This window comes from Oreochromis niloticus, linkage group LG3 (genome assembly GCF_001858045.2).
Source record: "Oreochromis niloticus isolate F11D_XX linkage group LG3, O_niloticus_UMD_NMBU, whole genome shotgun sequence".
Classification (NCBI taxonomy): domain Eukaryota; kingdom Metazoa; phylum Chordata; class Actinopteri; order Cichliformes; family Cichlidae; genus Oreochromis; species Oreochromis niloticus.
The window spans coordinates 75,685,597-75,706,203 of record NC_031967.2 but is presented as its reverse complement, the minus strand read 5'-3'; the positions used below and the strand labels follow the sequence as shown (position 1 = coordinate 75,706,203).

General features: G+C 39.2%; 1 protein-coding gene across 1 annotated transcript; it reads left to right on the top strand.

Moving 5' to 3' along the window:
• The first annotated feature begins 15,206 nt into the window (after positions 1–15,206).
• On the top strand, positions 15,207–18,117 carry LOC100694864 (nuclear factor 7, ovary-like). The gene is made up of 2 exons (XM_005477730.4): positions 15,207–15,717; positions 15,819–18,117. The coding sequence occupies exon 2, from the start codon at positions 15,836–15,838 to the stop codon at positions 17,222–17,224; it is 1,389 nt and encodes a 462-aa protein (XP_005477787.2). The 5' UTR covers positions 15,207–15,717; positions 15,819–15,835; the 3' UTR covers positions 17,225–18,117.
• The last annotated feature ends 2,490 nt before the right edge of the window (positions 18,118–20,607 follow it).

Here is a 20,607-nt window from a genome sequence, read left to right as displayed (position 1 = left end):
CACAGCCTGAAAAATACCGCACATGCCACAATGAAAAAGCTCAAAATGTCTGAACAGTAAATACTAAAGTAAAACAATTAAACCCACCCTGGAACTTAAAGGAAATTTAACAGAAATTAAAATAAATATATAAAAATTTAAGTTTCTAATCCTGATAGAATTTTCTCATAACGATGAGATAATGTAGAGCAGATGGAGCAGAGATGGGATCAATCTATAAGCTGCTTGATTGCTAACCAGTTAATTGCTAACCAAATTAAAAGTACTGAAAGTCACTTGTTTATGTTGATGGTTTGATTTAAAATCCACCATTTTGATAATTAAGTTAGAAAGCTGTCTGGCAGACCAGGACCACACTGTTTATTTTAATGGCAGTAATGTGTGGAGTATCTCATGGTAGCTGTTTGGAGCAATCATTATTTAATTTTTTATTAACAATCTTCAATTTGTATTAAAAAGGCACAGACTGCTGAGTTTGTGATGACACAACAAAACACGCAGCTAAATCCTGAATCAATGACTTCAAAGCTTAATAAGGAGTTAGAGGTTGTAGACAACTGTGTGATAAATAATAAACACATGCTAAACATTTCTAAAACAAATGTCTCATTGAGACAGATTCCAAAGACAGTAACCAAATTTGGCCACAAGATGGTAGCAGCTGATGTGAGATCCTTTCTGGCAGGGGTGCCCAAACCCAGTCCTCGACAGCTACCGTCCTGCAGCTTTTAGATGCAACCTTGTTCCGACACACCTGAATCAAATGAATGGCTTGTTATCAGTCCTTTGCCAAACTTGATGGCATGCTGAAGAGGTAATTAAACCATTTGATTCAGCTGTGTTGGAGTAGGGATGCATCTAAAAACTGCAGGATAGTAGCTCTCGAGAACTGGGATTGGGCACCCCATGGAAAACTTCTGCTCTGAGACGTCTTCACAGAGACTGGCTTGTTTGTCCTGATTTCTGGGTGAATATAGATGAACATCAAAGTGTCAGATGGAGTTATGCCACATGTCGCTATAAAACAGATGACTTATACTCACAGGGACACGTGATCATGGTGTTCTCTCATCTGCAGCTGAGCACTATCTTTTCCCAGCATAATAACATCTAATATTATTAAAACCATATATATTAATTTGCAGACTACTGTATAGGGGAGACTGGGGATAGTTGTAACGTGGGTCAGTTGTAACACTTCCAATTTCTCCAATCAGGACTAAGTTTCAAATGATGTGATCTCAAACACAGACAATTTAATACGAAAAAAAGTTTTTCTACTTTATTTCAATTTCTAATAGCATTATCTGCTTTGCAGTTAAACTCATCAAACTTAAATTATGTTATTTGTATGTCTATGGGGATATATTCTGTGCAGGGCTTTAGTGCTAATGTTTTAGCCGTTGGCTGTAATGTTAGCTAGTTCATGGCTATAGGAGTCTGGGTCAGTTGTAACAGCAACAGTCTGGGTTAGTTGTAACAATAATGCAGATGTTACAACTTACCACACTATTACTTTAACTTGTGTAGCCTGGTCTCAAATATCTATTTTAGACCCTACAGGTGTCAGGAAGAGAAAGATATTTTTGCGGCTATTTTTATAATCATCATTACCATTTCATTATTAATAGTGATGTTGCATGCAGATGCATTCAGATGTTCAAATATATTGGTATTATATTAGTCTTTATTACAGGTCCAGTAAGAACCACTTTAAACTGTTGAGTTGAATCTATAACCCGAAATGCTTTTGAATCTATAATCTTAAAAGTTTATGGGCAGACTGCATTGTGAAAGAAAAGGCCTAATGCTGAGTATCCTCAAAATAAGACAGGAAACTGCACGCTTCTGCAGAAGTGAAACCGAAAGCAGAGTCTCAGTGCAATAATTCTGAGGAGCAGTTTCGATGATGCTATTGTCTTTTATGCATTTATCTTTGATTAAGCTTTGATTAAGCTTTAAGTAGTTGTATTAGATTGAAACATTTGTTTTATATATTTTACATGTAAGTCAAGATTATTACACACACACACACACACAGAGTTTCAGTTGTGCTGGCCTTCTGTCTAGTGGAAAGGTTACAAGGTCTAGCTGGGGAGCTGAGAGGTGAAACAAAGGGCAGCAGAAGCTGACACATACATACACACATATTAGATAGACTCATTTGAGTAGGTAAGAGTTTAATTATGTTTTGCTTGCAACTGCAAAGTGGGGTGTGTACGTGTTAGTCTGTTCCAGGAAGTACACCAGATGTCCCAGAGATAAGCGACAGCGAAGACGAGCTGAGGGGAAGCACCGAGCCGAAGACAATGTTCTTTTTAAAAACTGTGTTCAAAGTTGACTGAACGGTTGTGGTTTAGGCTGACGTATGCTGTATTGAGTCTGCCTGACAACAGGAACCCTATAAAGCCTTTGTTCTGACTATTGTAAGGCAGTTCAACGCTGATTGGGCTGTTGGACTCCACATGTGTTCATTAAAATGCTGTCTAATTGCACCCGGCCGGATCTGTGGTTATTTTGGATTCCTCCTCAATATCCGAACCCTAACACAGGTTAAAAGGATACATAAATATTGTCATGTAAAGACTTTATTGTAAATATTTCATATATGTATTTAAAAACAAAAGAGTTCAAATGCATTAAAAACGTGTTTAAAATCACAATAAATAGAAGTTAATCATAATTTAAGTGTTCATGGAGTCAAAAGTTGCAAGAAAACCAAAGGTTTGTTATCTGATGTGAAACAAGGAAAACTTTTATTTGCTGCCAGTTGTTTTACAAGTTCATTTTAGGTTGTCAATCTTGTATTTTCTTTTATCCCATTGGTTGATGTAAACCTATTGTCCAATCAGACGTGAGGAACGCGGGATCTAAGCGAGGCGGAAGGAAAAACACTAACTAAGCTAGTGAGAGTCGGCAGCTGCATGTTACCGGAGGTTGTGTACCAGAGCTAACAGGAGAATAGTCAAAACAATAGCTGTGGATGCAGAGTCTACGTTCCTGTTATGGACTGTTTTACCCTGTGATGAGTGAGTACTGAATGTTGAGTTAGTATTGAACTTAAACGGAATGTGGAAGTACTTAAAATGTATGATGTTAATTGCGAGTTAGCATGTACTCAGCAGCCCGGGTATGCCGCTAATTCCAACCACGTTGCCGAGTGGAGGCCGCATGGTCACAAACCGAGCCTGTCTCTCAGCTTGCCCTCGCACTTAGCCCAAAGGATTTGTGAGTAGACCTGAGCACGTGCGTTTTGTTTTCTGCTTGTTTATCAAGTGAAGCGGCCATTTGTGTGTTTTCTGGTCCAACAAGCCCGAGCAACGATCAGGCCTGCAACGGTTTCAGTGAATGAGCTCACAAAGGTTACAAAATTTGAACTGAACTTAAAGGGGAGTATTTTGGATAAATGTGTTTTCTAAAACATTGACTGTGAATTGTGAAGAGAAAACATCCAATTGAATTGTAAGGAAACACTTCAGACTTGGAATATTGTATTTTTTTTTTTTTATTTAAATCATACTTTAATTTGACTAAATTTTACATCTTGAATTTAAAGTTTTGTGTTGTGTCATAATTATTATTTACAGAGTTTATAAGTGATAAGGGTTACTAAAAAGGTAAAAAGGAGGTTTAACATGTTAGATAAATTCATTATTCTTAGTGAAGATTAAACAGAATTCATATTATTTTCACTAAGTGGAGGCACCGCCAATATTAAGACTTCTAAATACAAAGGTTAAAACTGGTTAGTTATTGTTTCTCCTGTTTACCAGTAAAATTAAGTAACGTACCCAGGGCCCCACTCATAGTACTATCGCCACCTTAACCGAGGGTTAATCCTGAGCTACTTGAGTTGGGTGCTACACTTATATTAAACAAGTTGGGGCAATGACATCAGCAGAGAGGTTCACTGGTCACCTTTGTATATGCGGTTAATGCCATTGGCAACACAATTCCTCCACTGTTTGTGTTCCCACAAATACACTATGCAGACCACTGTGTCAGAGATGGACCAGTAGGAAATATTGGTAGTGGAAATAAATCAGGATGGGTGAAAGAAACAGATTTCCTGATCTTTCTGAAGCACTTTGCAAACCACACCAAGGTAAGCCATGACAAAAAGTAATGGAATTGCGATGCTGGTGCACAACTACATTTTTTCAGCTTCATTGTTATGTTCAAAAGTTGGTGCAAGAGTTGTAGGTTATAATGCCCACTGAGCCAATGAGGCCAAACTCAAGGAAGACCAACCAAATTTAATGAAATATTCAGTTGCAGAAAATTCCATCATTTGTCTTTTTTGGGGGGTTGGAATATGTTCAAAAGCTAGATTTCTGCATTCTGTTACACACACACAGCTACATTAATGGCTCTAAGTGCATTCATGTGTTGAATAAAAAAGATTACATGTTAATGTTTTGTCAGTACCCTTATTTCATTGTTACATTTCACCCCAGGATATGTTACAACTAACCCAGACTATGGGGTTAATTGTAACATTTCACTCTTTGCATGGTATGGTCTCAAACACAATGGGTAATTGTGCTGCAGAGAAGATAGCTGCACTATTTAATAGCAGAGACATGTAAATACTTTGCATTACATTTTGAATCCACTACCTTAAAAGAGCTCCAATTTACAGACAGAAATGTCAAAAATGTTACAACTATCCCCGGTCTCCCCTATTCTTGAGGAAAAGATTAAAGTCCTCCCAGCTTTCCTCATTAAATCTGAGAAGGTAAAAGGACATTACATCCAGACCTTATTGTGAAAGGTGAGACCTGAGACTGGGAACCGCCCCTAGTAGGTGGGGCCAGGTTTTTCCCTTTTATAAGCACAGGTGCAGGCAATTACTCATTCTCTTAAGTGAACCTGGAGCTCTGTGAGTGCCTGGTCCAAGCCGTGGTATTTGGCACTTTGAACTTTGATGTGGGTCCCTTAGCCTTTTATTCGAGCGGTAGGTCACCGAAAATGGTCCGCTTATGTTTTGGTGATTTAGCGGAGGTTTAGTGTGCTGTATCTGTACCCCCTGTAGGAAGAAACCATTGTTTTGTTCCTGTGACAAAACGTGTAGGGGACTCAACCAGCGTTTGTCGATATTTGTTAGGGGGTGTCCCAAACTTGTAAAAAGGTAACTGAACAATACATATGAAGCCAGGTGGGAGGGATATTCCTGCTGCGGTCAATTGTTCAGTAAAAGTGATGTCCTGTTTTCATTTACAGATTGTCAAGCTGCTGCTTTTCCAGGGTGGATCTCTGGCTTTGTGGCCGAGGTCCAGATACACCAGTGGTTATTTTAATTTATTTCGATCTTGCTTAATAATTCAACAGCCAGGTTGTTGTTTTTGTTTATTTGTTTTTGTTGTTTCACTGTATCAGTAGGCACCAATGCATGTATCGATTGTATTTTAGAGTGGTTTAATATATTTACAGTGGCTTGCAAAAGTATTCGGCCCCCTTGAACTTTTCCACATTTTGTCACATTACAGCCACAAACATGAATCAATTTTATTGGAATTCCACGTGAAAGACCAATACAAAGTGGTGTACACGTGACAAGTGGAACGAAAATCATACATGATTCCAGGGGTGATTTTAGCTCATTTTTGGGGGTGCTGAAAGCACCCCCAAAAATGGATCAAAGCACCCCCAAAGATTTCTTACTTTTTTGGACAATATTTGCTGTTTGTGTGCCACACTGCTAAAAATATAAAAAGCATACAGTACTTGGTTGAGACGTAACATTTTAACAACAAAAGTATAGAAAACCCCCCCAAAATGGTTTGTTCCAGCTCGCCTCTCCCCTGCTCTGCCTCTAGCACCGTTGCTGCCAGAGCGATGGTGGCTGAGACTCAGCGGAGGAGTAAGTGCCTGGCTTAAAACAGGACATGTTAGCTGCATTTAACCTTCAGTTACTCTTTATATAATTAGGTAGGAGTCAGACCATGTTTCTTTTTAGCTGAAAAACATTACACCCAGGGAACCTGCAGTGTTGGAAACGTGTTTTCCGACGATTTTTGCTACCCTACAATCATAGCTGGACTGGCCAATGCCCGGTGGGCCGATGGTGATTTTTCGTTTTTACGGGCCGATGGTTTTTTTTTTTTTTTTTTTTCCTAACGGTATAAACACTGAAAGGTGTTGGATTGGCCAGATGCTGGGAGATGTGTAAAAATAACTCAATTGTTTGGTGGTGGCTATTGTGGAGCTTCTACAGATTCAGTAACATTAGCAAGTGGTGGAAGCCAGCAGGTGGATGAAGGAAAAGGGAGGCAAGAGGAGAGACCCGAAGCGGCCGCCGGTCCGCGTGTCAGGTGAACTGAACTTCAGGTAAGAAGTTATGACCTGCAGTCTGAGTCAGATATAAACCAAGTTTAGGTGGAGTTTATTTTCGGTATGCTGACATTTTCGTACTGCGTGCTAGCTAGCATGACAGAGTTTCTATACAGCTGGGTGGGTGCTATGTTACTGATGTTGAACTTTATTTTGTTCATACGGTTAATTATTAGAGTTGCCAACCGTCCCCTAAAAAACAGAATTGTCTCGTATTCAGAGAAAATATTACGCGTTTCGTATTGAGGTGAAAAGGAACACAGTTTGTCCCGGACTTCAGCTACAATGAAAAAGACACAAAGCTGAAGCTGCACAGCTGCCTCTTCTTCTCTCATTCTCTCCCGTTTCTACTTCAATCACGAAACTGATCAGTGATCAGCTGATCGGCTTTTCTCTCTTGTTTATTTATCGCCCACTTTGCGCCAGAAAGAGGAAACCAGCAGATGTCGCGTTAAACAACAGCAGCACGTTTAAGCTTGATCAGCTGTTGTTAGAATTTATTTAATATTAATTTGTAGTATCAGCTGATGTTTGCTGGAGCCACAGCTGTAAAGCTGCTGGTCATGATATCGGTTTGGTTATCTGGTGAGAGGGAAACATGCAGATGAAACCAGGAGATGTCCTTACTGAATCATCAGAGCTGAACAGGTGATGTAGAAACAGGTTTACCTTTTAGGTGACATGAATGAGTTGAAGGGAAGTTATGAACTGTTTCTGAGAGACAAATAACACCAGGATCCTTTTCTAAGTAGCTGACAGCTGGTAACTGTGCAGGGGCGGGTCTAGCAAAGTGTTGCCAGGGGGGCAGGTAGGGCATTAACAGGGAAAGGGGGGCACAAGGAAATACTTTTCTTTATTATTGTCATTTAAAATGTCTCGCTTTTTAAAAAAAAAAAATAATAATAATAATTATCTGAGTTTTACAACAAACAATTGATAGATTGATACATATATACCATCAGAACAGCTTTATGATTTTTCCTATAATGGTGGGCCGGTCTCTAGTCAAAATGCCCGGGACGATTTTTTTGTCCCAGTCCAGCTCTGTATGCAGCTCATCTGCAGTCTGGTGTTACCTACATCTTCCTATTCAGAAGGCAGAATTTCCAAGTTCTGAGTACAATCAAAAGCACCACGACTGCAGTTTTTGTGTTGGATGTAAAAAGCAGGCTAGAATCATGGCGGCGGTCAACGATGGTCCAGGCGTGGGATTTCTCTCGTGGAAATGTGCACATTATTTTTTCCTTTCTATTGGTAGGTGGCACAGTGCACTTGTGGCAAGTAAGCAAGCTAGAAGACTGGCAGTCTGGCTGGGTATCCAGTTACGGAAGCAACACATTAACAAGAGAATTCTGAGTAAAACCAAAGTTACTTTCCCTAGTAACTAGTTACTCTGAAAGTAACGAGTAACTTGAAGTAACTGAGTTACTTTTTTAGAGAAGTAACTAGTAATGTAACTAAGTTACTAATTTAAAGTAACTTACCCAACACTGCTCATTTGTAAATGATTAACTAACAATCTCTTGTGCTTATCATCACATTGGCCAGGCTGCTGCCTGCCGCTGAAAGGCAGTGGGGACAGGGGACACTTGGACAGTGCATTTATCACATTTATCAGTGCATTTACACTGTGGTTTTTCAACTTTCAGAGGTTGATGGCTCTGTATCAGAGCACTGGCTATGAATTTCAGATAGATCAGGCCTTAACGAAAAAGTTATCAGTCGTTCTTTTCATCTTTTCTCATTACCCACAGCTACATCTACCTCTGTCAGGCCTAGGTTACTCACTAGAGCTGGGTATCGTCACTGATTTCTATAGTCCATTCATTCCAATTCACAAGGTGTGGGTTTGATTCAATTTTGACTCAGACAGTCAGAAGTATTATAATTCTGATCATTTATCAGTAATTTGGCATAATAGTTTAATAATAGCAGGCTTTCTTCTTGAAGGCCATTTCTGGAAAAAAAACAAACAACTACAGCGGCCGACAGCGGTGCACATGACTTGTGCGTTATTAGCGAACGAATAATGCAGAAAACAGAGATTTGAGATAGAAAACTGTTCTTGAAGTACTCTGAGAGAAAGAGAGCTGTGCAGAAAGTGTGATTTTTTTTTTTTTTTTTTTCTTTTTTTTTTTTTTTCTTTTTTATCGTGGTGGAAGCAAAACAGCAAAAGTAAGAGGGAATTCAAATGTGAAGCTTCGTTTTGATCTTCTTTTGCTGCTGATTCAGTTGATTTTGGTTGGAGAGTGAAAAAACCTGCAGCATCAAAATCTAGCGCAAAAAAGACGTAAACACAGAGGGCGCACCCATAATCCGTAAACTGTCAGCATCCAGCCCCGACGGCACATACGGGGGCACGCCGACATCTTATTGATGCGTCTGGTCCACTCTGTGTTTACGTCTTTGTGTGGAATCCGTCTACCTGCTCTCATTTGCTGTTTTAGCTGTTTGGTGGTTGTTGAAATAGATTTGTGAGCTTTAATCTGAGATTCTGGCATTTGTGGAAAAATACATTTAAATTTAAAAGTCAATTCAGGATTTAATGAATCGATATGCTTTATTCAAACTACTCACCTCCCTCTATCCACCTGCACTTTCAAACGTACACGTACGAAGGAATAGAGGAATATCTGGACCACAGCCAATCAGAGGTCCCATCCCTGAGCATCTTTGATTGGTTTGAACCACGATATGGGCATAATGTGTGTCTGTTGTTGACCACAGGCAGACTGTTCTTTGACCTTTTTTTTGTTTTTTTTGTACTCGAACAATTTTTTTTTTAGTCGCACCATTGAGAAATTAGGTTGCATGTGTCTCCTGATATAGATCTTTAGATACATCTATATTTCTTTCTATATATCATTGCGGGCAGTGAAGGATGCAAGAAGTCTGTTTTCACATGAAATCTGAAGCTACTAATTTTAACACTGAAATTTGCAGTTTTAAGTCATTTTAAACAAGTAAGCTTTTGCGCTGCATAAATGGTCTCTCTGTGTGAAATTATATAGGGGAAGTGGTTGTTTTAGAATGGGTGAGGGGCTTTGAGCAGTGATACACACCAAAAAGTTATTTGATGCTTCCTTCATGCGTGGTGAAGGTTCTCAGTCATCCAGGTCATGGTGATCCTCATAGGTTTGAGTGAAGGAAACTAGACTTCTTTAGTTCTTTGAAGGTGTTTTTCTGAATTGAGTCCAGTTTCCTTCACTCAAACCTACTTTAGGGGCTGGGTGGAGAATGTCAGCAAAAAAATAAATTACATTACTCATGCTTACATCCAACCATTAAACAAACAGCAACAAATAAAATAAACTAAAACAGCGCTACTACACATTTCCCACAATCAAATTTTCATTTATTGCATGGAACTTATGATCCCGTTACCCACAATATAAAACTTTTAAAATCACTGAAAGTGACATACTGCACCAACTTTGAAGTCTTTGATTAGGGCATTTGCATCTTCTCCCACACGGTCAGTGAGACATCTGATGATCACCTCTCTTGTTTTCTCAATGGGAATGTCCCTCTGTAAAACACAAAGTATTAGCTCTTAGTAAACTATGCAACACTGCACATTTAAACATCTTCTTGCTTTTCTGTGCAAGCCTAAACATAACTTTGGCAGTTAAATTAACAGAGAAATTAAGCACTTTGTAGAATTAAACACTTGTATTTTTGATGGAACAAAACTTTTTACATTAAGCTATAAAAAAGTATTTACCAAATGGCTTAAATTGGTATTAAACAACAATTCAAATAATTAACCGAAAACCTGTAGAAAGTAAAGTAAAACATGCACACTAACTGTTCTAGGCTGGATGCTAAGTTTTAATGGCATGGGCGTTTTACATTAGAGAACATTAGAAATCTGGACATGGCGCCTACACTGATGTAAATATGAAAAAACGGGCATTCGGCGAGCAGCATCAGCTCACGTGCCAGTGACATGCAGTGTTGATCAAGTTACTTGAAAAAAGTAATCAGTAACTAATTACTGATTACTTCCCCCAAAAAGAAATCCTGTTGCTTTACTGATTACTTATTTTAAAAAGTAATTAGTTACTTAGTTAGTTTTTAAAAACATGATTTACAACCTGAATAAGTAAAAAAGCGATAGCTCTTTCAGCCCAATTCTACTTTTTCTGCATAATCCATCATATAAAATGTAATCAAATGGAAAAGTCTCTTTTTTAAACTTGTTTTATTAGTTTTAATCTTTTAACTTTATGCATCAAGCAAAAATGTAATTATATGCAACATTCTCTGACTGGAAGAAATTTGTTTAACATTTAAACCTATTTTCTGCACATTTCAGCACATAAAATAAAATAAAATATTTTTTTGTGTTTACACTCACTCTTTCAAATAGATGCAAGTAAAACACAGCAGAAAATAAATCAAATCAAAGACTAGCGGTCCTGTTGCTCTATTTTCACCTGTAAAGCAGGACTGGGGTAGGCAGAGGTTTGCCCTGGTGCAGGTGTGCCGCAGCGGTCAGTGGAAGAATCCGCGAGTTTCTCTGTGAATTTCCCATTCTGTGGCAGTGCACTCAGTGCTTCCTCGAAAGTTTAGGGGTTTTTCGCTGTAAAAAGAAGTTTTCTTCCCACGCAGTGAACAACGGACACTAATGTTTTTGTCACTTTTTATGGAATCAAACTCAAAGTAAAGTCAGTACTTTCACGCTTTAAACGTTGCACGTCATACTCTCTCCCGCACTCGATATATTATCCATTGTTGATCTGCACACAGCTGTTGCCACGAAGGTTGCACTCACTTACGTAATTGTCATGAGACACTCACAAAAAAAATTTATGGTTTTAGTAAAGCAGTAACTATCAGTTTTGTTTTTTCTTTTCATGATGGAGATTTGGGGTGTATCAATTTAATCTAATTACCTTTTTTTGCAATAGCAATCCCTTACTTTTCTCGTTACTTGAAAAAAGTAATCGCATTACAGTAATGCGTTACTTGTAACACGTTACTGCCCATCTCTGGTGACATGTGTTAACGGATTTCATGCATACAAAGGAACATGGAACAACCTTTTTGTTATTTGTACTGATAGGCAAAAGCACCGTTGTCTCCAATGAACAGGTTGTTCCATGATGACAAAAGATATAAACAGAAAAAAAGGCTCAACACACAGAGACATTCTGCAACATACTCACTACTGAGAAAAAATATGCTTATTACAACTCAAATTGTAGGATAAAGTATTAACCGCAAGTTATGTTTCTTTTAATAGTCTCAAATAAAAAAATAAAATAAGGCAATCAGACTGGTACTGACAATGGGCAAATGGCTTAAGAATGAAAGTTCAGGTACTATGGAACAGTGGCTGAGACATGGTTAACATTGCATTAACAGTTTGCTCTCAGGCCACTTACCAGCAAATGTTCCAGGTGGCTCCGCTGTGAGTTTGTGTCCATTAACCGCCGTTGTGCAGAAATGAAAGATTTCCCGTGAGGCTGCGCGCTCTTCACACGCACTAATAGTAAATTACTACCATCATGTTTTACTTAAACTTTGAAGTTGTAGTTGCTGAATATAAATAATATGTGAGTAATTAACAATTTTACTCCAAGATACTGATAAGTATACATATGTAAGGACAAGAGAGGCATCAAGGACAAAAACAACACAACCCCACCCCCACGCCCCCATAATCTTTTAGTTACAATATAATATTTGGTTGAAATGTTCATATTGTTCAAATATGTTATTTTCTTTGGTTGTTGTAAAATAATGTGTGCCCCAGTCTCCAATAAGACAAAGTGCTGGAAGGGTAGTTATTCCTCCCTTACACCACAAGAAGGAGTCTCTCAATAAAAAAGCAGCTCTAGCAGGAGTAAACAAGCCCGGCCACTAACCAAAATGCAGTGCGCCTATCAAGAGCTGTGTGAGACTGTACAGATTAGGGCTGGGTATCGTCACTGATTTCTAGAATCGATTCATTTCCGATTCACAAGGTCCCGAATCGATTCGATCCACGATTCGATTCAATTAAATTCGATTTGAATCTGGGAAATTTTGACAGTCAGAAATATTATAATTCAGATCAGTACATTGACATATTTTTGCATCTATAAAAAGGAAGCTGACACACGCAAGACTTTATCAAAGGTGTGAGCGTCACAGCAGATGCCTTTGTGTCAAAGTAGCTGAAGATAAAACACAGAAAAACATGAAGGTGGTTTTCCTGGCCTGGGATTTTATAAAAATATTCTGCAGTACATCAAAAACGAAAGAAAACCATTAATCAACATATGAACGTTACCTCTGATGTTACAGCGGTTTTATTAGAGACATGCTAAGCGCTTTGCATTTTGCATAATTTTAAAAAGTTTAAATTTGTTCAGTATTGAACAGCAGAAATTAGGTTTTCTTTTTGGAAGTATGTAAAACGGAAAAAAAAACAGCGGCCGACAGCGCTGTAAACAACGGTAGACTTGTGCGTAACAATCAAGCGAATAATGCAGAAAACAGTACAGAGAGGGACAGAGAGAGAGAGAGCTGTGCATGAAGTGTGATTTTATCGTGGGTGAAGCAAAACAGTAAAAGTCAGAGTGATTTCATGACGATGTTTACGTGAAGCATAGTTTGGATCTTCTTTTGCTGCTGGTTCAGTCAATATTGTTTGGAGAGAGATAAAACTAACAGCTTTAGAATCAGCGCAAAAAGGGCGTGAACGCAAAGCGCGGACCCGCCGAAACATCAGAATCAGCGAGCTGTCGGCTTTCAGCCCCGACCGTGTCCCTGCAGTTGTTGTGCCAAAAAGTGATTGTCTGCCAGAAAGTGATTGCCGTCCGCGGGAACGCGCACAGCCGCTTAAAGCTGCAGCGCCCATCGGGTGAGAAAGGCGACATCTCACTGATTCTGATCCGCGGGTCCGCGCTGTGTGTTTACGTCCTTGTGCAGAATCCGTGTACCTGCTCTCATTTACTGTCTTAGCTGTTTGGTGGTTGTTGAAATTTTGTGAGGTTTCACCTGAGATTCTGGCGTTTCGGGCAAAATAAATTTATATTAAAAAATCCATTCAGGATTTGAATGAATCGATTTCACGTTATCCAAGCCAGAATCGATTTTAATCGATGAATCGATTATTAAAACCCACCCCTAGTACAGATGTGTAACAATGTACTGTGTATACATTTGCAGACCCAGTAAAGTCAAACTCACAGAGCCACACAGGTTTCAATTCGTTTTAATACAAGTGTGCAACAGATACCTATATCTCAAATATTTTGATTCAGTTTCAAACAAAATATTAAGTACATGCAAAAAAGGTATTCTGTAACCCAAATGCTGATTTCTTTTTTAAATGAAATAAATGTAAATAAAAACCTCAATATAACACAAAAATATAAGTTAATTTTTTAGACATTTATTTTGGTATATCCAACTGAAATAATTACTTAAATGAGATGGAAATGGTCACGCAGAGAGGAAGGCAGGTCAGTTGCAGACAGTGTCAGAAACCTGGCAATTTTGCTAAAGAGTCTTTCACTAGCTGGGCCCACGTCCTCATTTTAGGTTTGACAGCGTTTTAGTAGGTAAAAGTGAATGCTTTGACATGAATTGAGCTGCGGTTTGGGGAAGGCCTTGAAGGGGACTGGCGATGGCTCCCGGGCCTGAAATTCCAACACATAATCTCCAAGATAATGAAAGGGTAGTAGCCTTTGAGTCTTCAACCCCTTGCACGAGCTCATCTGGTCAGTGCACCTTTTCCATGTGGTCGTAAAACTAGCACCCTCTGTTATGCTGAGCCACATATCAGATGGGGACATAACTGGCTCCAACGGTTGCAATGGCCCCCCACCCCAGTTGGTAGGATCCTGCCCAAAGGTTACCATTAATATGGGAGGGGTAGATGTCTCCTGTTTACTAGACACTGGGTCCATGGTCACTACCACATTGAGAGTTTTTTTTACCAAACATTTTAAGAACTGGGGTCAAGAAAAACTGAAAGCATGACAGTGCAGCTAATCGGCTAGATATTCCCTACGTTGGCTACCTGGAACTTCACTATCAGGTGTTACGGAGGCAAATAGCCAAGCGTGGTGTGCTAGTTATTAGAGATCCTTTGGAGGCCAGCCCCAACTCAGAAATATGTGAAGTTCTTTGCATGAATGTGATCAGTGAATGTTATAGGGAGCTGTTTTTGGAACATGGCTCTGCTCTTTTCGACCTTCCTATGGTGCAGAAAGATCCTTGGCAGGAGGCTTTGCAGCGTTGCCAAATGGCTCAGCTACATCCTGAAGCACAGGTGAGTGGTCCAGTGAGAGTTAAAGGTAGAAGAAGAATTTGCATCCCAGCAGGAACACTGAAATTTGTATTAACCACATGTCGAAAAGCTTCTTCAGCACACACTGGAGCAGCGCTTTTTGAACCATTAGATACAGGTTTGCCTCATGGCCTCCTTTCTTCTCCAACTTTGGTTCAAGTCAGTGGCACTGCATTTATCCCTGTCACCAATGTGGGATTAACCGAGACCATTTTGCCAACTTGCAGTCAGCTTGGCACTTTGTGCCAAGTTGAAATTGTCAGCCAATCAGATGGCTTGACCAGTTTGTTGGAAGATTTGGGAGAGGAAAAATGTGTTACCCTGGCAACTCAGAGTGAGGAGTAAAACTCTCTGAAAACTGTCAGCCCTCACTGTACAGGAGCAGGACTGGGTAAGATCACTTTGTGTGACTACCAGTTTTGTTTTTTCTTTTCATGATAGAGATTTGGGGTGTACCAATTTAATCACTTATGAGATTGCACTCTTAGATGAGACTCCTGTCTGCCAGCGGTATTGACACATTGCACCTTCAGAGTATGAGAAGGCCCATATTCAACACCTTCTGGAGAGTCAGGTGATCGAAGAAAGTTGTAACCCTGTTGCATCTTGTGGTAGTAAGAAAGAAGGACTCCAGCTGTTCTCACCACTAAACACATGAAATCCCCTGTGTTTGCATTACACACCAGCAGCTAGAGAATCTGCCAAATATCAAGGCAGGCTGAAGCACTTTCAAAATAAAGCCTCCCAAACAACTACATGAAGTGACACCTTATTTTCTGAGCTTAATGCTTTGAACTGTTTTACAGCTGCTGGTAGGTAAACAAGTGAACTCTGTGATGAAACACACCTTTATTTACGGCTGACGCAAAACTCTTGACAGCCAAGGGAGGTGAACAGAGCTCCACCCTTGACATCAGTAAACTGCGACAAACCAGGAAACAAGCTGTTCCTATTCCTCGGTAAAGAGAGAGGCACAGACGATCAGACTGAGTTCAGACCAAACTAGCAGCTTCCTCTGAGTGAGTCCAGCTACAGGAGAGAAAAGTGGAAAACTCCAACACTGCTGCTTCAAGCTGCTGACGCTCCACACACTGAATGTCAGTTTGAGCAAAAACACGACTCAAAGAAAGTTTTAGTGAAGGTGGTAGAGGAGGGAGGGGAGCCAGGACTGACTGTACTTCCTGTCTGCTGTTTTCAGCTTCACTCACAGACTCAATGGCTTCCAGATCACAGAAGGATCTCTGCTGTCCGGTCTGTCAGGAGGTCTTCAGAGATCCTGTTATTCTGTCATGTAGCCACAGCTTCTGTAAAGACTGTTTGAAGAGATGGTGGAGAGAGAGACCAACACACCAGTGTCCAGTTTGTAAGGAAATATCAGTTTATGATCTACCTTTAAACCGAGCTTTAATGAACCTGTGTGAGTCGTTCTTACAGGAGAGGGATCAGACGGCTTCAGAGGCTCTCTGCAGTCTGCACTCTGAGAAACTCAAACTCTTCTGTCTGGACCATCAGCAGCCAGTGTGTGTCGTCTGCAGAGACTCAGAAAAACACACCAATCACAGATTCAGAGCCATCGATGAAGCTGCACAACAACACAAGAAGGAACTTCAGGAAACTCTGGAGCCCTTAAAGAAGAAGTTAAAGGTTTGTGAAGAAGTTCAAGTGAAGTTTGATCAAACAGCAAAACACATTAAGGTCCAGGCCCGACACACAGAGAGGCAGATTAAGGAGCAGTTTAAGAAGCTTCACCAGTTTCTAGCAGAGGAAGAGGAGGCCAGGCTGGCTGCACTGAGGGAGGAAGAGGAGCAGAAGAGTGGGATGATGAAGGAGAAGATGGAGGCTCTGAGCAGAGAGAGAGCAGCTCTTTCAGACACAGTCAGAGCCACAGAGGAGGAGCTGAGAGCTGAAGACGTCTCATTCCTGCACAACTACAAGGCTGCAGTGGAAAGAGTCCAGCGCTGCCCCCTGCTGGATGATCCACAGCTGCCCTCAGGAGCTCTGATAGACCAGGCCAAACACCTGGGCAACCTGACCTTCAACATCTGGAATAATAAGAAGGACATGGTCTTCTACACTCCTCTCATTCTGGACCCAAACACTGCTCATCCAAACCTCATCCTGTCTGAAGATCTGACCAGTGTGAGACGAGGAGGAGATGAACAGCAGCTTCCTGATAATCCAGAGAGGATTGATTCATACTGCTCTGTCCTGGGCTCTGAGGGCTTTAACTCAGGGACTCACAGCTGGGATGTTGAAGTTGGAGACAGTACAGGGTGGGAACTGGGTGTGTTAGCAGAATCTACCCAGAGAAAGGGACTGATAAGGTCTGGAATATGGAAAATCGGTTTCAGTTTAGGTAAATACTCAGCATGCTCTCCATCAGGTCCTCGCACTGCTCTCTCAGTAGAGAATAAGCTCCAGAGGATCAGAGTAAATCTGGACTGGAACAGAGGAAAGCTGTCGTTCTCTGATCCTGATACTAACACACACATACACACCTTCACACACACTTTCACTCACAGGATGTTTCCATATATTTATACATGGGATGAAGTGAAGGTGTGTCCGTTGTTGGTGTCAGTGACAGTGGAGCAGATGAGTTGAGGATGATGATATTTCTAATGTTGTTTCCAGTCAGTGAATTGAAGCTGTTAAACTGCAGCTGCCCTCCTGCTGCCTCGTTGTTCATCATGAAATGTTGACAGTTTTAACTTATTAATATAACTTATCAGCACAACAAACCTGAGGAGGTTTGTTGTGCTGATAAGGACAACAACGATTTGTTCCTCCCACCATCCAAAGACATGTAGTTAATGGGGATAGGTTAATTGGTTAATTCAAATTGCCCATAGGTGTGAATGCGGGAGTGAATGTCAGTGTAAATGGTTTTCTGCCCCCTGTGTACCCCGCCTCTCGCCCTATGAGAGCTGGGATAGGCTCCAGCATCCCCCGCGACCCTGAAAAGGATAAGCAGAAGCAGATGGATGGATGGATTCCACATACAATCCTGTGCATTTTAATCAACATGAACACTGAAAAAGTTGCACTGAGTAAAACATTAGTTTTAATTTGTTCACTAACATCATAATACTCCTGTAATGCAGGATTACTACATGTCAATATGCTATCTTTGTTGTTAAAAATATTTAAAAATAAAAATTAAAACTAATCTTGCTGTAAGGCAGTTGTTGCAAGGCCTGTATCAAAATTAAAGGTGAGAATTTTAAAGGCAATGCATGTATTTACTAATAATGGCAATGGTCCCATCCAGTATTTGGTGTGGTTCACATTATAGTCAGCTATGCATGGTCATTGTTACACATATCTTTTCTGGTATTTGTAAATGTTGATCTACCTAAAAATTTTGCATTTTAATAATGAATTGTGCAATAATGGACGCATTAGTAAATTGAATTTATTTTTAATTGTTTTACTCATTTAGACATTACTAAAGTTATCGTTATTCAAATGCAAATATAAATTGATTGAATATGTAATGGCAAATGTATTTATAGTTTTTATACATTTATATTTCACAATGAAATATAAAAAGTATAATAAATTATATTGATTGTATTTTTAATGACTGGGACAGAGAGAGATTGAAATACCATTACGTCCAAAAAAGGATAAAAAGGCACAACCTCCAGTCTTATATGTGATTATAGTGTGCTATAATAGAGTTTCTTTGTGTGCTTTTACTAACAGTAACTTTATTCTTTGTTCTTAATCAAAAGAGATTAGGTAAGGTAGAGATAAGATAAAGGTGTGTGTGCACATTGTGAGATTATTCTGTTATCATATGTTACCTTATATCTGTATTCAAAGTAGTTGAATTATGATACTGCTGTAGATCATATTATACCCCTTAATATAGAGTGTGTGATCAGTATGTAGTTTTAGTTTGCATTATACTTCTGACTTAAAAGAGTGTGAAAATCATTAGATCTATTGGATTGACCTGCATTACTCAACACTGTTGAATGTGTTACACTGTTTCTTGACATTGCATACTGCTGAATCATGAAGAGAATGTTGGGTGCAGAGGGCCTTGTACTAATAATGGGAGAAACAGACTACATTCCATACCCCCACCTTTACAGAGAGCAGAAAAGACAGGGAGCCGAGAAAGAATGTGAGAGAAAGAATGTGAATGTTTAGGCTTTTACGACTAGGTGGGGGCTACTAGAGGCTATAAGAAGCTGAGTAACCCGCCACCATTTTGAGACTTGCTGTGACCCTCTGCAGGCAGGTCTCCCCATCATGATGGTTCTTATGCTCTTAAGTGTTGAATTGTATGGAAATAAATAATTGTTGATTGAGCATTTATACACCGAGTATTGTCCTTCCTTCAGCCCAAAGATTAAAAGAACTGGGAGATTTTAACAACATGTAAGGAAATGCATAAATGAGAGCAGACACACACACTGATTTCTGAGTCTCTGACTTTTAAGGTGTACGATTTAGTAAAAAGAAATTGTTTTGAGTAAATTGTGATTGACAAAGACAGAGTTTTAAAGATATGAAAGTATTTGGTTTAAAAGGGATAATGCTAAACTGAATGAGTACACGAGAATGTACTAATGAAATTGAAGTAAAATAGCATAAAATGGATGACACATGAAGTGAAGCCTACTTATATGTGACTGAATGTTCATATGTAATGGAATTTTCTATATTAAGAATGAGACTGAAAAGAAGAAAATGCAATGGCATGATTTTTAAGTTTAACCCTCATAATGTCCTCCCGATTTCCATACACCTGTGGTCCTCAGGGGTCAAAAATGTCCCCACTTCATTTGAGTGTTTTTTAAAGTATAAAGTATAAATTGTCAATCAATTCAGTGTTACATCTTAGTTTTACTTAAGACCAACACATTAACACAAAATTTACCCAACATTACACATTTTAGGGCCACCAGACCTTGTTTACAAAAAATACACCCTGTTTTTTAAGCGGAAATAAAACAAGAAAATGTAATATTTAATTGTTTCCATAATTTTGACTATCTGACTAACTACAGAGTGCTGTATTTTGAACTTTAGTGAGAAAGTTTTTTCTGAAGCGTTTATAAATTTTAAATGGCAGCACATAATCACACCTGTGGTCCTCAGGGGTCAAAAATGTTCCCACTTCATTTGAGTGTTTTTTAAAATATAAATTATAAATTGTCAATCAATTCAGTGTTACGTCTTAGTTTTACTTAAGACCAACACATTAACACAAAATTTACCCAACATTTTACATTTTAGGGCCACCAGACCTTGTTTACATAAAGTACACTGTGTTTTTGAGCGAAAATAAAACAAGAAAATAAAATATTTGAATGTTCAGATAATTTTGACTATCTGACTAACTACAGAGTGCTGTATATTGAACTTTAGTGAGAAAGATTTTTTGAACCATTTATAATTTTTAAATGGCAGCACATAATCACACCTGTGGTCCTCAGGGGTCAAAAATGTCCCCATCTGGTTTGATTGATACTTAATTACTATGAAGTGGATTTTCCCCCCACTTTTAATTAAAACTTAATTCAAACATTCTGACACATTTTTTTTATTCCATTTCAAATTTAAGTCTGATAAAAACCTCATAAAAATGAATTTTTTCTTTGTTTTCGGGTAAAAAATAAATCAAATCATCAGTTATTGTGATTATCGTTTCACAACCAGAGTCGGTTGCTTTAACAGATGATCACAGACGGGTATATGTCAAAGTTAATTTAGAAAGCTGTTTTTAAACTACTTCAAGTTTTTTACTGGCAGTAAATAATCACATCTGTTGTCCTCTGGGCTCAAAAATGACCCTGTTTGCTTTGACTGTTTATAAAGCCATAAGTATAAAATATCATCCATCTCTGTGTTTCAAGGTTTTATTCAACTTTATTCCAACTCATTACCTGACAGTTTATATATTTTGGCATGGTAGGAACACCAGGGCATGGGTCTGAGTGAAGGAGGAAGCTCAGGTTTATTCCTCTGTA